This window comes from Lutra lutra, chromosome 16 (assembly GCF_902655055.1).
Source record: "Lutra lutra chromosome 16, mLutLut1.2, whole genome shotgun sequence".
Classification (NCBI taxonomy): Eukaryota; Metazoa; Chordata; class Mammalia; order Carnivora; family Mustelidae; genus Lutra; species Lutra lutra.
This window is the reverse complement of record NC_062293.1, coordinates 33,449,308-33,462,523: the sequence shown is the minus strand read 5'-3', so window position 1 is coordinate 33,462,523 and position 13,216 is coordinate 33,449,308. Positions and strand designations below refer to the sequence as shown.

The window sequence follows — 13,216 nt, the reverse complement described above, 5'->3', positions numbered from 1 at the left end:
TAGTTTCTTTGTTGTTAACTGTTTCATGCATTTAGGTGCTTTTTTTTGTTTGTTTGTTTTTTAAAGATTTTTATTTATTTATTTGACAGAGATCACAGGTAGGCAGCGAGACAGGCAGAGAGAGAGAGGAAGAAGCAGGTTCCCTGCTGAGCAGAGAGCCCGATGTGGGGCTCGATCCCAGGACCCTGGGATCATGACCTGAGCCGAAGGCAGCGGCTTTAACCCACTGAGCCACCCAGGCGCCCCTATTTAGGTGCTTTTTAAATTTTTTTTTTAAGATTTTATTTGTCAGAAAGAGAGAGAGAAAGCACCCAAGCAGGTAGAGAGGCAGGCAGAGGTGGAGAGAGAGGCAGGCTCCCCGCTGAGCAAGGAGCCCTATGCGGGACTGATCCCAGGAGCCGGGATCATGACATGAACCAAAGGCAGTGACTTAACCGACTGAGCCACCCAGGCATCCCTATTTAGGTGCTTTTATGTTGGGTACATAAATATAACAGTTATATCTGCTTGTTGGCTTGTACCCTTTATTATATAGTGTCATTCTTTGTTTCTTATTACAGTTTTTGTCTTGTTCTTTATCAAGAAAGAGAGAAAAAGAGGGTGGGGGAACAGGAGGAGAGAAAGAGAATCTTAAGCAGGCTCCACACCCAGGGCAGAGTCTGATGCAGGGCTCAGTGTCTCAACCTGGGGCTCTGTTTCTTGACCCTGAGATCATGACCTGAGCCAAGATGAAGAGTCAGACGCTTAACCAACTGAGCCACGTACAGTCTTTGTTTTAAAGTTTATTTTGTCTGTTGCAAGGATTGCTACTCTGGTTTTCTTTTGACATCCATTTATATGATGAGTGTTTCTCCATTTCACTTTAAACATTTATTTATTTATTTGAGAGAGAGAGTGCAGGGGGAAGGTGCAGAGAGGGATGAAGAGATTTTTTAAGATTTTATTTAGTTATTTGAGAGAGACAGACCATAGGCAAGGGAGTGAGGCAGAGGGAGAGGGAGAAGCAGACTCTCTGCTAAGTAGGGAGCCCAACATGGGGCTCTATCCCAGGACCCTGAGAACATGACCTGAACCAAAGGCAGACACTTAACCAACTGAGCCACCTAGGCATCCCTGGAGAAAGTCTTAAGAGGACTGTCCGCTGAGTGCAGAGCCTGATGTGAGGCTTGATCTCACAACCCTGAGATCATGACCTGAGCTGAAACCAAGAGTTGAACGTTTAACCAACTGCGTCACCCAGGTGCCCCTCCATCCCCACACATTTATGTATTTATTTATTTAGTTGTACCTTTTTCCCCCCAAGATTTTATTTATTTGACACAGAGATAGCGAGAGAGAGAGAGAGAGAGAGAGGGGAGGGGAGGGGAGGAGAGGAGAAGCAGGCTTCCCACTGAGCAGGGAGCCCCATGTGGGGCTCAATCCCAGGACCCTGAGATCATGACCTGAGCCAAAAGCAGCTGCTTAACCAATTGAACCACCCAAGCGCCCCATCTGCACACTTTAAATATGCAGGTGCCTAAAGTGAGTCCCTTGTAGGCAGCATATAGGTGGGTCTTTTTTTTAATCCATTCTGTCACCCTGTGTCTTTTGATTGTAGTGTTTAGTCCATTTATGTTTAAAGTAGTTATTGATAGTATATATTTGTTACCATTTTATTACTTGTTTTGTGGTTGTTTCTCAAGATTTTTTCTGATCTTGTCTTTTTGTAATGGTTTTCTGGTTTTCTTTAATGATATATTTGGATTTGTTTTCTTTGCCTATTTATTAACAGTTTTTGTGGTTACCATTAGGTTTGTATATAACATCTTCTGCCTATAGCAGTGTATATTAAGTTCATGGTCATTTAAGTTTGAACACATTCTTTTTTTTTTTTTTTTTAAGATTTTATTTATTTTATTTATTTATTTGACAGACAGAGATCACAAGTAGGCAGAGAGACAGGCAGAGAGAGAGAGGGAAGCAGGCTCCCCGCTGAGCAGAGAGCCCGACGCGGGGCTCGATCTCAGGACCCTGAGATCATGACCTGAGCCGAAGGCAGAGGCTTTAACCCACTGAGCCACCCAGGAGCCCCAGTTTGAACACATTCTTTACTCCTCCCCATCTTTTAGGTGTATGGTGTCATATTTTATCCTTTTGTGAGTTTCTTGACTGATTTTTTACAGAAATACTCATTTCTTTTTGCACACTTTTACTGTTATGTGTTGTATCACATAAATTCTTTTTTTTATTATTAAAATATAATGTATTATTTGTTTTGGGGGTGCAGCTCTGTGATTCATCAGTTTTACACAATTCACAGGACTCACCATAGCATGTACCCTCCCTAATGAGAAATACTTACTTTTACTGCTCTTGTGTTTTCTAACTTTAGACTGTCATTTTCAGTCTTTCCATTTTACTCAGTCACCTTTAATATTTCTTGCAGGGCTACTTGTTATGAACTCCTTTAGTTTTTGTTTGTCTGAGAAACTCTATCTCTCCTTCTGTTCTGAATTCTTGATAATAGTATTTGGCAGCAGATTTTTCCCATTCAGTACTTGGAAGATATCTTGCCACTCCTTTCTGGCTTGGAAAGTTTCTGCTTAAGAATCTATTGATAGCCTTCTGGGGTTTCCTTTGTATAGAACTGTATGCTGCCCCCCCCCTTTTTTTTTAAAGATTTATTTGAGAGAAAGGGTGAGTGCATGAGCATGAAGAGGGGCAGAGGGAGAGAGAGAATGTCCAGAAGACTCCACACTGAGCCTGGAGCCCGACACTAGGCTGGATGACAGTACCCTGAGATCATGGCCTGATCTCATGAAATGAGGGCTTGAGTGCTCAACCCACTGAGCCACCTAGGTTCCCCTTGGCTTATTGCTTTTAATATATTTTTTTATTACTGTATTTTGCCTTTTTTTCTTTTAAAATATTTATTTATTTATTTATTTATGAAAGAGAGAGAAAGAAAGCACAAACAAGGGCAGCAGCAGGCAGAGGGAGAAGCAGGCTCCCCACTGAACAAGGATGGTGATGCGTGATTCAGTCCCAGGACCCTGAGATCATGACCTGAGCCAAAGGCAGATGTTTATCCAACTGTGCCACCCACATGTCCCTGTATTTTGTCATTTTAATTATAATATGTCTTGGTGTGGATATGTTTCTGTTGATTTTGATGGGAGTTATCTATGCCCTTAGTTCTGGAAATCTGTTTCTTTCCCCCAGTTAGGGAAATTTGTAACTATTATTTCTTCAAATAAATTATCTGCTCCCTTTTCTCTATGTTACTCTTCTGGGACTCCTGTAATACAGATGTAACTATGTTTGAGTCACAGAAATCCCTAAGTCTGTTCTTGTTTTGCGTAATTATTTTTTCTCTTTTGTTAAGTTCTATTACTGTTTGTTACTCTTGTCTTTTAGATCATTAATTCGTTCTTTTGCTTCTTCCAGTCTATTCTTCATTCTGTCAGATTTTATCGGGAATGTTTCTCATTTAATTTACTAAGCTCTTTATCTCTGGTATGTTATTCCTTCTCTCTGAGTCAATGGTCTCACTGATGTCCTCCATTCATTCTTTCCTCAAGTCTAGGAAGTATACATTGCTTTAAATTCTACAGCAGGCATGTTACTTATATTTGTTTACTTAGATCTCTGGCTGTGTCATGTTCTTTTATTTAAGACAAATTCCACTGTCTTCTCATTTTGTCTGTGTTTCTGTTTCTCTGTGTTAGGAAAGTCAGCTGTGTCTCCTGTTCTTGAGGGTAATGGCCTTGTGAAGAAGAGGTCCTGCAGTGCCCTGCATTGTGGTGTCCTCTGTTCCCCAGGGCCTGGTGCTTTCATGAGTGTCTCCATTGTGTACTGCATGCACTCTACTGTTGTGTCATGGGTGCTTTCCTTCAGGCCAGTTGTCTGCAGATGCTTTCTTTGTCTGTTGTGGGTAGTGTTTGGTCCCTGGCCTGAATGTGCCATGTTTTAACTATGAATGTGGCATGGTTTAACTAGGTGTGCTCTTGTCTTCTTGTGAAATGAGACCTGTTGGCCACCATCACTGGAACCGAGGCTTGGCAAGACTCCATAGTCAGGAGGCATGGTGTGGGCAGGGCTTTGGGTTAGTCTGGGGGAGGGTGCTTGCACTGGGACTGAGGGAAGCATGACTGGGAAGAGTGGTTCTTCCAGAGCACTAGGGTAGGGGGCTTGCTGTAAGCAAGCGAGGTGGCAAGTGTTGGTGCTGCACTGGTTCCTGCAGGTGGCTTTCTATTTATGTTGAGGGGGTGGAGAAGGAAATGGCACCAGCCAGTTTCTTTGTTCCTAGAGGGGTCACTTAGTGAATGCTGCCTGTCTGGGACAGGCACCGAGGTGAGCAAATAACTTCCCCACCGTGTGCACCAGATACTCTTCAGATTGCTATTTCTACGCTGTATGTTCATGGGCTGTTTGCCTGCCTTCTCTCCTAAGAGTAGCCCCAGTGCCCTCTGGGCTATATATCCCTGCCCAGCCTGCTGACCTTTAGAACTTTAGGCTTTAAGCGCATTGGTTGCAAGAAATCACAAAATTGGGCCCCCTCTCACTTTCTAAGTCATTTGCTATGAGGATGTCTTCCCCTGTGGGCTCCCCTGTTTGCTGGTCTGTTTCTTGCCCTTTTGTACAACTGTCACTCCCTCCCCATCACAGGGTCTTTTTCTCTCCCAAACTGCATCCCTGTACCTCCTACCTTTTTCTCTTCTCTTCTCTACCTTTAGTTGTGGACTTTGTTCTGCCAGTCTTCTGGTTGATCTCTAGGGTACTGAGAATAATTTGGTAGTTATCTAGTTGTATTCGTGGGATAGGCAAACCTAGGATCCTCCACAATTCTTCCACCATCTTCCTTTTAATTGCACTCTTGTCTTTTCTTCTTAAAGAGTATTTTGCAAAGCAGAAGTTTTTAATCTTCAATAATGTTTTATAGTTTTCAGAGTATATATTTAAAACCTTTTTTTATTAAATCATACAGTCATAAGCATTGTATTATTTTTATACTATTGTAAGTGGAATTTTTAATTAACTTATTTTTTAGAAATTCCCTTTTGGATTGTTCTTTGCAAGTATATGGAAATACAGTTGATTTTTGTATTCTGTAACCTTGCCAGTTCAGTTTTTAGTTCTAAGAGTTTTTTATTTGTTTATTTATTTGACAGTGATCACAAGTAGGCAGAGAGGCAGGCAGAGAGAGAGGAAGGGAAGCAGGCTCTCTGCTCAGCATCTGCTCACCGATGCGGGGCTTGATCCTAGGACCCTGGGATCATGACCTGAGCCGAAGGTAGAGGCTTCAACCCACTGAGCCACCCAGGAGCCTCTAGTTCTGATAGTTTTTTAGTGAATTTTTAAAGTTTTTCTATATACAATCACTTCTGTAAACAGACTTAGTTTCACTTACTGGATGCTTTTTAAGATTTACTTATTTAGAGAGCATACTCGTGTGTGAATGGGGGGAGAGGGTGAGAGAGAATCTCAAGCAGACTGTGCTAAGCACAGTCCCACGATCCTCAGATCATGATCTGAGTGGAAAATCACTTAACCTACTGAGCCACCCAGGTACCCCCTTACTAGATGCTTTTTATTTCTTGTCTAAGTTCACTGGCTAGCATGCCCAGTAGAATGTTGAATAGAACCGGCGGGAGTGGACATCCTTGTCTTGTTCCTGATCTTAGAAATTACACCATTAAGTATGATGTTGACTGTAGGTTTTCTGTAGGTACTCTTTATCTGGTTGAGGAAGTTCCCTTCTAGTCCTGGTTTGTTGAATGCTTTTATTATGAAAGTGTGTTGGATTTTGTCACATTATCTTTCTGTATCTATTCAGATGATTATGTAGTTTTCTTTATTCTATTAGCATGATACATTTTATGCTATGTTAAATGTTAATTGATTTTTGGATTTTAAACCAATGTTGCATTCCTGAGATAAATCCCATTCTGCCATGATGTGTAATTCTTTTTATCTTTTTCTGGATTCCATTTAAGAGTATTTTTTTATGCTGTATATTTCTCTGTGGCTCTTTTTCAGCCTGCTTCCTCCTGCAGGGAAAATCTCAGAGCTCTGACGTTAGAGTGAAAACAAAGGTGTGCTAATTTCTCCCGTTTTAGTAGTAGTGGGGAGGAGTTAGAGACTGTACCCTGAGATCTTCTGAGCTTGTCTTCTCATGTCTAAGACCTCTGTTTATGAGTGAATTGGGGCATAGTCATTCAGGCCCCAGTATTCTCAGTATGCTATACCCAAGGTAGAGCCTTGGGTCTGGATGAAAGAAAGGTATCCCTGGGCTTGACTGCATTTACCTGACCTTAGTCTCAGCAACTGTTAGTTAGGGGCAAGATGAGAAATGCTGATGTTTTACCCCTCCTGGAAAATATAGCCCTTCTTTTGAGAGGCTGATGGTCTTGGCTTTACCGGTCTAGAGTGGAATTCCTGTATTACTGAATTGGAAGGAGAAGAAGCATCAAGTAGTCTGAGTTCTTGTTTAAGTACTTCAGACTCACTGTGTTTACCACATTTTAGCACATTTTCTTGATGAGTTTTTTTCATTTGGTGTTTGCTCTTAGAACCATTTCCAGAGACTCTAGATGACTTTTTTATAAAAATAATTTTTACCAGTGCCAATGGAGTGGGTCTGCAGAGTTCCTTAAGCTGGAAATTGACCTTGTGACTTCTTTAAATACCCCAAACTAGCACTGATTTATTGCTGTTCCATATAGTACTTTGTCATTACAATAAGGTAATAGAGGGACACCTGGCTGGCTCAATTAGTTGAACATGGGACTCTTGATCTCAGGGCTGTGGGTTCGAGCTCCACACTAGGCATAGCACTTACTTTAAATAAATAAACAAAAATTTTTCAATTAAAAATAAAAGAAGGTAGTAGATACTTTGAAGACTATAGTAGGAGGCAACACCCTCTTTCTGAAATATAATTTTAAGAAAATATTTTAATGAGGGGCACCTGGGTGGCTCAGTGGGTTGAGCCTCTGCCTTTGGCTCAGGTCATGATCTCGGGGTCGTGGGATCGAGCCCCACATCAGGCTCTCTGCTCAGGGGGAGCCTGCTTCCTCCTCTCTCTCTGCCTACCTCTCTGCCTACTTGTGACTTCTCTGTCAAATAAATAAATAAAACCTTTAAAAAAAAAAAAGAAAATATTTTAATGAAACAAGATGGGATCGGGAGGGAGACAAACCATAAGAGACTCTTAATCTCAGAAAACAAACTGAGGGTTGCTGGGGGGAGGGTATGGAGAGGGTGGTTGGGTTATGGACATTTGGGAGGGTATGTGATACAGTGAGTGCTGTGAAATCTGTACGCCTGACAGTTCACAAACCTGCACCCCTGGGACAAATAATACATTATATGTTCAAATAATTTAAATAACAAAATGAGGAAACTGAGGCATGAGATTAGGAAACATGCCCAAGGTGGGGCACCTGGTGTGGCTTAGTGGGTTAAAGCCTCTGCCTTCGGCACAGGTCATGATCCCAGGGTCCTGGGATCGAGTCCCACATCGGGCTCTCTACTCAGCGGGGAGCCTGCTTCCCCTTCTCTCTCTGCGTGCCTCTCTGCCTACCTGTGATCTCTGTCAAATAAATAAACAAAATCTTTAAAAAAAAAAAAAAAAGAAAAAGAAACATGTCCAAGGTGATATGAATAGTCTGTGGTGAGGCTGTGGTTTGAACCAGGCAAGCTCATTCCAGAGATTGTGTTCCTACCTCTCCTTGTAAATGTTAGAATCATTTGGCCTAAATTACTTAGATTTTAAAATACCATATTAATATTTGGATCAGAATTGTATTCAATGTATAGATGATTTTAGGTAGAATCGACATCTTTGTAATATGAAACTATTCTACCCAAATACAGGGTAAGTCTTTTCATTCAAGAAAAAAAGAAAAGGAAAATATTTTAAGATTTTTACTTATTTGAGATAGAGAGGGAGCACAAGCCAGTGGGTGAGAGCAGAGGGAGAAGGAGAAGCAGACACCCCAGTGAGCAGGGAGCCTGATGTGGTGCTCCATCTCAGGATGCTGAGATCATGACCTGAGCCGAAGGCAGATGCTTAACTGACTGAACCACCCAGGTGCCCCAAGAAAATAGTATTTAATCATATTTAGTAATTTGATCTTTTCTTTTTTTAACCTTAAAATGTAGTTTTTAAGCCTAATTTCTTACCATTAAGTTCAAATTCTTTGAAGCTATAATTTCTTTTGCTTATAGTGGTTCTCAGATTTTCTATTTTAAAAACTAAATGTTGTCAACCTTAGTATTTTTAAAAGGTAGCTTGAACATGAACTTTACCCATACATGCAATAAAGACAAAAGTCTTTTTCTCATTTTTGTACTGAGAAGTATATCCTCTCTTATTTCACAGGAGAAGGCTGTGCACTATTGTTTTAAGATTATATTTATTTATTTAACAGAGAGAGACAGCTAGAGAGAGAGAACACATTCAGAGGGAATGGGAGAGGGAGAAGCAGGCTTCCTGTTCAGCAGGGAGCTTAATCCTGGATTAAGGATTCGGGGCTTAATCCCAGGACCCTGGGATCATGACCTGAGCCGAAGGCAGATGCTTAATGACTGAGCCATCCAGGCGCCACAGCTATGCACTACCATTAAAAAAATTCATTGAGGTGTGACAGATAACGTTAATTGTCCTTACTCTATAGGAATGATGGATTTTGTATATTCTTAGGTCTGGAGAAAATGATGTGGAATACAACAACATGGAGTTAGAAGAGGGAGAACTTATGGAAGATGCAGCTGCTGCAGGACCACCAGGTACAGAGGCCAAGATGCACCAGCTTGCATCTTCTCTTTTCTCTAATTGTATCGTATTTTAATATATGGCAGCCACTGCTCTACATGGCCCATGGTATTGGAAGTGCTATGTATACTCTGTGTGTGTGTGTGTGTGTGTGTGTGTGTGTGTGTGTCTGTATATATCTTAGAGTGTATTTGAAACAGTAATAATAGCTAACATTTGGTAAGTATTCTTATGTACCAGGCATTATGCAAAGGCACTTCATTTGTACCTTATCTCATTAACTTACCACATTCTTATTCTGTAAGATAGACTTTAATATTATCTGCTTTTTATAGCCACAGATTGTAGAGAAATTAAGCCACTTGCTGTCATTCACAATTTAGTAAATGAAAGAGAGGGATTAGAGTTTTGGGTTTATCTAAATCCAAAGCCCATGGTCTTCTCTACGATCGTACACTATCCTTTTATGATATATGTCTTGTTTGTATATCTGACTGTAGAATAATCTGAAAAGATTTATGGAATATGACTTAAAAAGGACCTTTTTTAAAAAAATATTCATCTATTAGAGAGAGTGTGTGTGCACATGCATGCAATGGGAATGGGCAGAGGGAAAGGGAGAGAATCCCAAGCAGACTTCCCGCTGAGCACGGAGCTTGACATGGGGCCCAATCCCACTGATCCTGAGATTATGATCCAGCCGAAATCAAGAGTTAGCTGCTTAACTGACTGAGGCACCCAGGTGCCCCACAGAGGGCCTTTTGAGAGCTCATCTTATGCGTGGAGTAAACTTGGGATTTAATTGCCTAGATCACATACGTAGTTGTTGGTAGTAGAGCCAGACTAGAACTTCACATCATCTTTTTCTTGGACTGTTTTTTTTTTTTTGCCAGACCACACTGCTTCTGCTCCTCTTGGGGTGAAGTGACTCAAATACTGCATTTCTTTTGTGTTCTTGGATCTGTTTTTTTAAGATTTTATTTATTTATTTGACCGAGAGCAAGCACAAGTAGGGTGAGCAGCAGGCAGAGGGGAAGGAGAAGCAGGTTCCTTGCTGAGCAGGGAGCCTGATGAGGGGCTCGATCCTAGGACCCTGGGATCATGACCTGAGCCAAAGGCAGATGCCCAATCACTGAGCCACCCAGGCACCCCATGGTCCCATTTATTTAAACATGTAAATTCTTGGCTGGAAGAATTAAAAGCTAGCGTTGTACTGCTTCTACTTTATTGATGTTGCCCTTGGTACAAACACTGGCATATTGTGTAGCATGTTTGGATCACTGAAGATCTCTTAAACATTAGTCTTCAGCATTTCAACTTCCACCCATACTTTGTACTCTTCCTACTCCTCACTTTACTCTAGGTGATCTCATTTATGCTTGTATTTCAATTCTGTCTATATATTGATTACTCTCCAAGTTCTATCTCTAGCCTTTGTTTTTCTCTTGACTTTCAGACCCATATAGCAGTCTGGTTTTGATGTTATTAGACTCATCATCTCACAAATAGAAGCCATTATATTTTTATGCCATCCTGCCTGTCAGTAATAGCTTGTCATCTTAGTAGTTGATAGTGTTACACATTCTTTATCTTTTCCTCCCACTCAGACTCTGCCTTTAATACGTTACCCAAATCACTTCTCAGCCTTTTGGCTAAGGTCAAGTGTAATACATTACCCAAATCTGTTGATTCTGCCTCCTAAACAGTGCATGAATTCATTTGTTACTTCCCTTTCCTATGCCATTCCTAGTCTAGGCCACTGTCTTTCAAAACAGCCCCCTGTCTGGATTCCTTGTATCCATTATTGTTCTCTTCCATTCTATCTCCCACAGCACGAGTTCAGTTGAGTTGTATTTTTCCTTCAAATTTGTATCTGTTCATGTCACTTATCTTTTTTTTTTTTTTTTAAGATTTTATTTATTTGACAGAGACACAGTGAGAGAAGGAACATGAGCAGGGGGAATAGGAGAGGGAGAAGCAGGCTTCCCGCTGAGCAAGGATCCTGACCTTGATGCGGGACTCAATCCCAGAACCCTGAGATCATGACTCAAGCTGAGGGGAGGTGCTTAATGACTGAGCCACCTAGCTGCCCCTCACTTCTCTACTTTAAAATTCTTTATTGGATTCCATTTACTTTAGGATAAAGTCCAAACTTGCTAATGGTACAGAAGACCTTTCATATGGTGGCTCCTACACACGTCTTTAGCTTTACCTCTCTTACACCCCCCTGTGTCATTTTTTTAGCCTGGAGGAAAGAAATATGCTTCCCCTCAAATGTGCTTTCTGATATGTTTCTTCTATCTTCTCATGCTGGACATAGTCAACTCCTGTTTCTTCTTCAGTTTAGTTGTATTTTATTCCTGGAAGCCATTCTCAATTGTGTGCCCTGCTTATCTTTTTCTGCTCTCTCAAATTAACCTATTAGAATATATGTTAATACTACAATTGCTTATTTAGCTGCCCATTTTCCCTTTTCTTGCTAAGCTCCATGAAGCTCTGTGGCAAGAAATAATACTCATCTTGTTGTATGTTGATTATGGAAGGTCCATTTCAAGCCTGTTGTGATTCATATTTCAGAACCATACTGTCATCTTAAGAATTATATCAATTAAGATGTTAAGTTGCCCATTATATAGAAGATCTTTCTTACACGGAATCTAGCTATGAAGTAAAATAATATTTACTTAATTTCATTGCATACATTGTATTAAGTAAGGCTGTAACTCGAAATAATAATGATTCAGGTTCCTCCTCAGGAATTCCTTATTCAGTTGGTTTTTGTTTCGTTACAAGAGATCATTCTAAATAAAAAGTATCATTCTGTTTGTTTGTTTTTAAGATTTTATTTATTTATTTGACAGAGAAAGTGAGAAAGCACAAGGAGGGAGAGCAGCAAAGGGACAGGGAGAAGCCAGCTCCCCGCCGAGCAGGGAGCCCAATGTGGGGCTCAATCCCAGGATGCTGGGATCATGACCTGAGCCGAAGGCAGATACTTAACCACCTGAGCCACCCAGGCACCTGCAACAAGTATCATTCTAATCTAGAACATTAGCTAGTTGACCAATGAATAGGAAACATCTATTTTATATTTACCTCGCATGTGTGATTTATGAAACATCCTAAAACTTGAGAACTAAAAGATTCTAGCAATATAGCACACTTGTAAATTGACAGTGTGTAGGTTATTACAACATTTGTTACTTATTTCAGGTTAAAGATTTTTTTTAAGATTTTGTTTATTTGTTAGAGAGAACATAGCAGGGGGAGTGGCAGGCAGAGGGAGAAGCAGACTCTGCTGAGCAGGGAGCTCAGTGTGAGACTTGATCCCAGGACCCTAGGATCCTGATCTGAGTCAAAGGCAGATGCTTAACTGACTGAGCCACCTAGGCATCCCTCAGGTTAAGGATTTTTTTTTTCTTTAAAGATTTTATTTATTTATTTGACAGAGAGAAATCACAAGTAGGCAGAGAGGCAGGCAGAGAGAGAGGAGGAAGCAGGCTCCCCGCTGAGCAGAAAGCCCGACGTGGGGCTCGAACCCAGGACCTGGGATCATGACCTGAGCCGAAGGCAGCGGCCCAACCCACTGAGCCACCCAGGCGCCCCCAGGTTAAGGATTTTTAAGGTCACTTAATCCAGTAATGTTTAATGAATGCCCAGTAGCTATCAGGCATGGTGTTCCCCGGGATTATGAGATGAATGAGCATCATCCTCAAAATGAGCGTGTAGCACTAGTCATTAACAGACTTTGTGATTATAAATGTAAATACAGGGTGACTCCAAAAATAGAACAGCTTATTAGGAATGGGTGAAAAAGGCTTTCGAAAGGGAGTGATGCTTGATTTTGTTCTTGAAAGAAGAGCTAAGTTCATTAGAGGTACAGGGAAATAATGAGATGAGAGCAAAGGCATTCCAGGGAAAAGATGCAGCATTGTTCTTTTTGGAAACTTCAAATAATTGAGTTTTTATATGGGGGCAGGCCGATGTGAGATTGGTAAGCAAGAAGCAGAATCAGATAATGGAAAGTCTCATCTGCTAGGTAAAGGATTTTGGGCTTTATTCTGTGGAGTCATTAAAGGTCTTTTTAAAAGACCCTTTAGAAATATGGTCAGATTTAGTTACGAAGTGGAAGATGGATTAAATGATAAGACCAGTTAGAAAACTGCTGAAATGTTTCAGGAGGGAAAATTATGAGGGCCTAAGATAAGGCAAGAGAAGTAAGGGTGGAGATGAAATTTGTTGAAAAATGTTCAATAGCAGAATTGAACTTGGGACTTGGGAATCCAACTCGAAGGGATGAATTTGGTGGATATGTGGGGATGATTCATTCCTTAAGGTTTCTAGGTTAGGCTGTGCCCCCTTATATAAGATAGTCCAGGGGAAGAATATAATATATTTAGTTTGATCAGTGTTGATTTTGAGACCTGTGGGACATTCATGTGTTGACCTCAGACTCATAAT

General features: G+C 40.9%; 1 protein-coding gene across 9 annotated transcripts in view; it reads left to right on the top strand.

The window, feature by feature from the left end:
- Window positions 1–13,216, top strand: part of TRIM37 (tripartite motif containing 37) — a 150,483-nt gene that overhangs the window by 81,863 nt on the left and 55,404 nt on the right. For all 9 annotated transcript variants that reach the window (XM_047708945.1, XM_047708951.1, XM_047708946.1 and 6 more), the window contains exon 17: window positions 8,687–8,772. In XM_047708945.1, coding sequence (XP_047564901.1) covers window positions 8,687–8,772 — 86 coding nt within the window. The remainder of the gene's footprint in view (window positions 1–8,686; window positions 8,773–13,216) is intronic.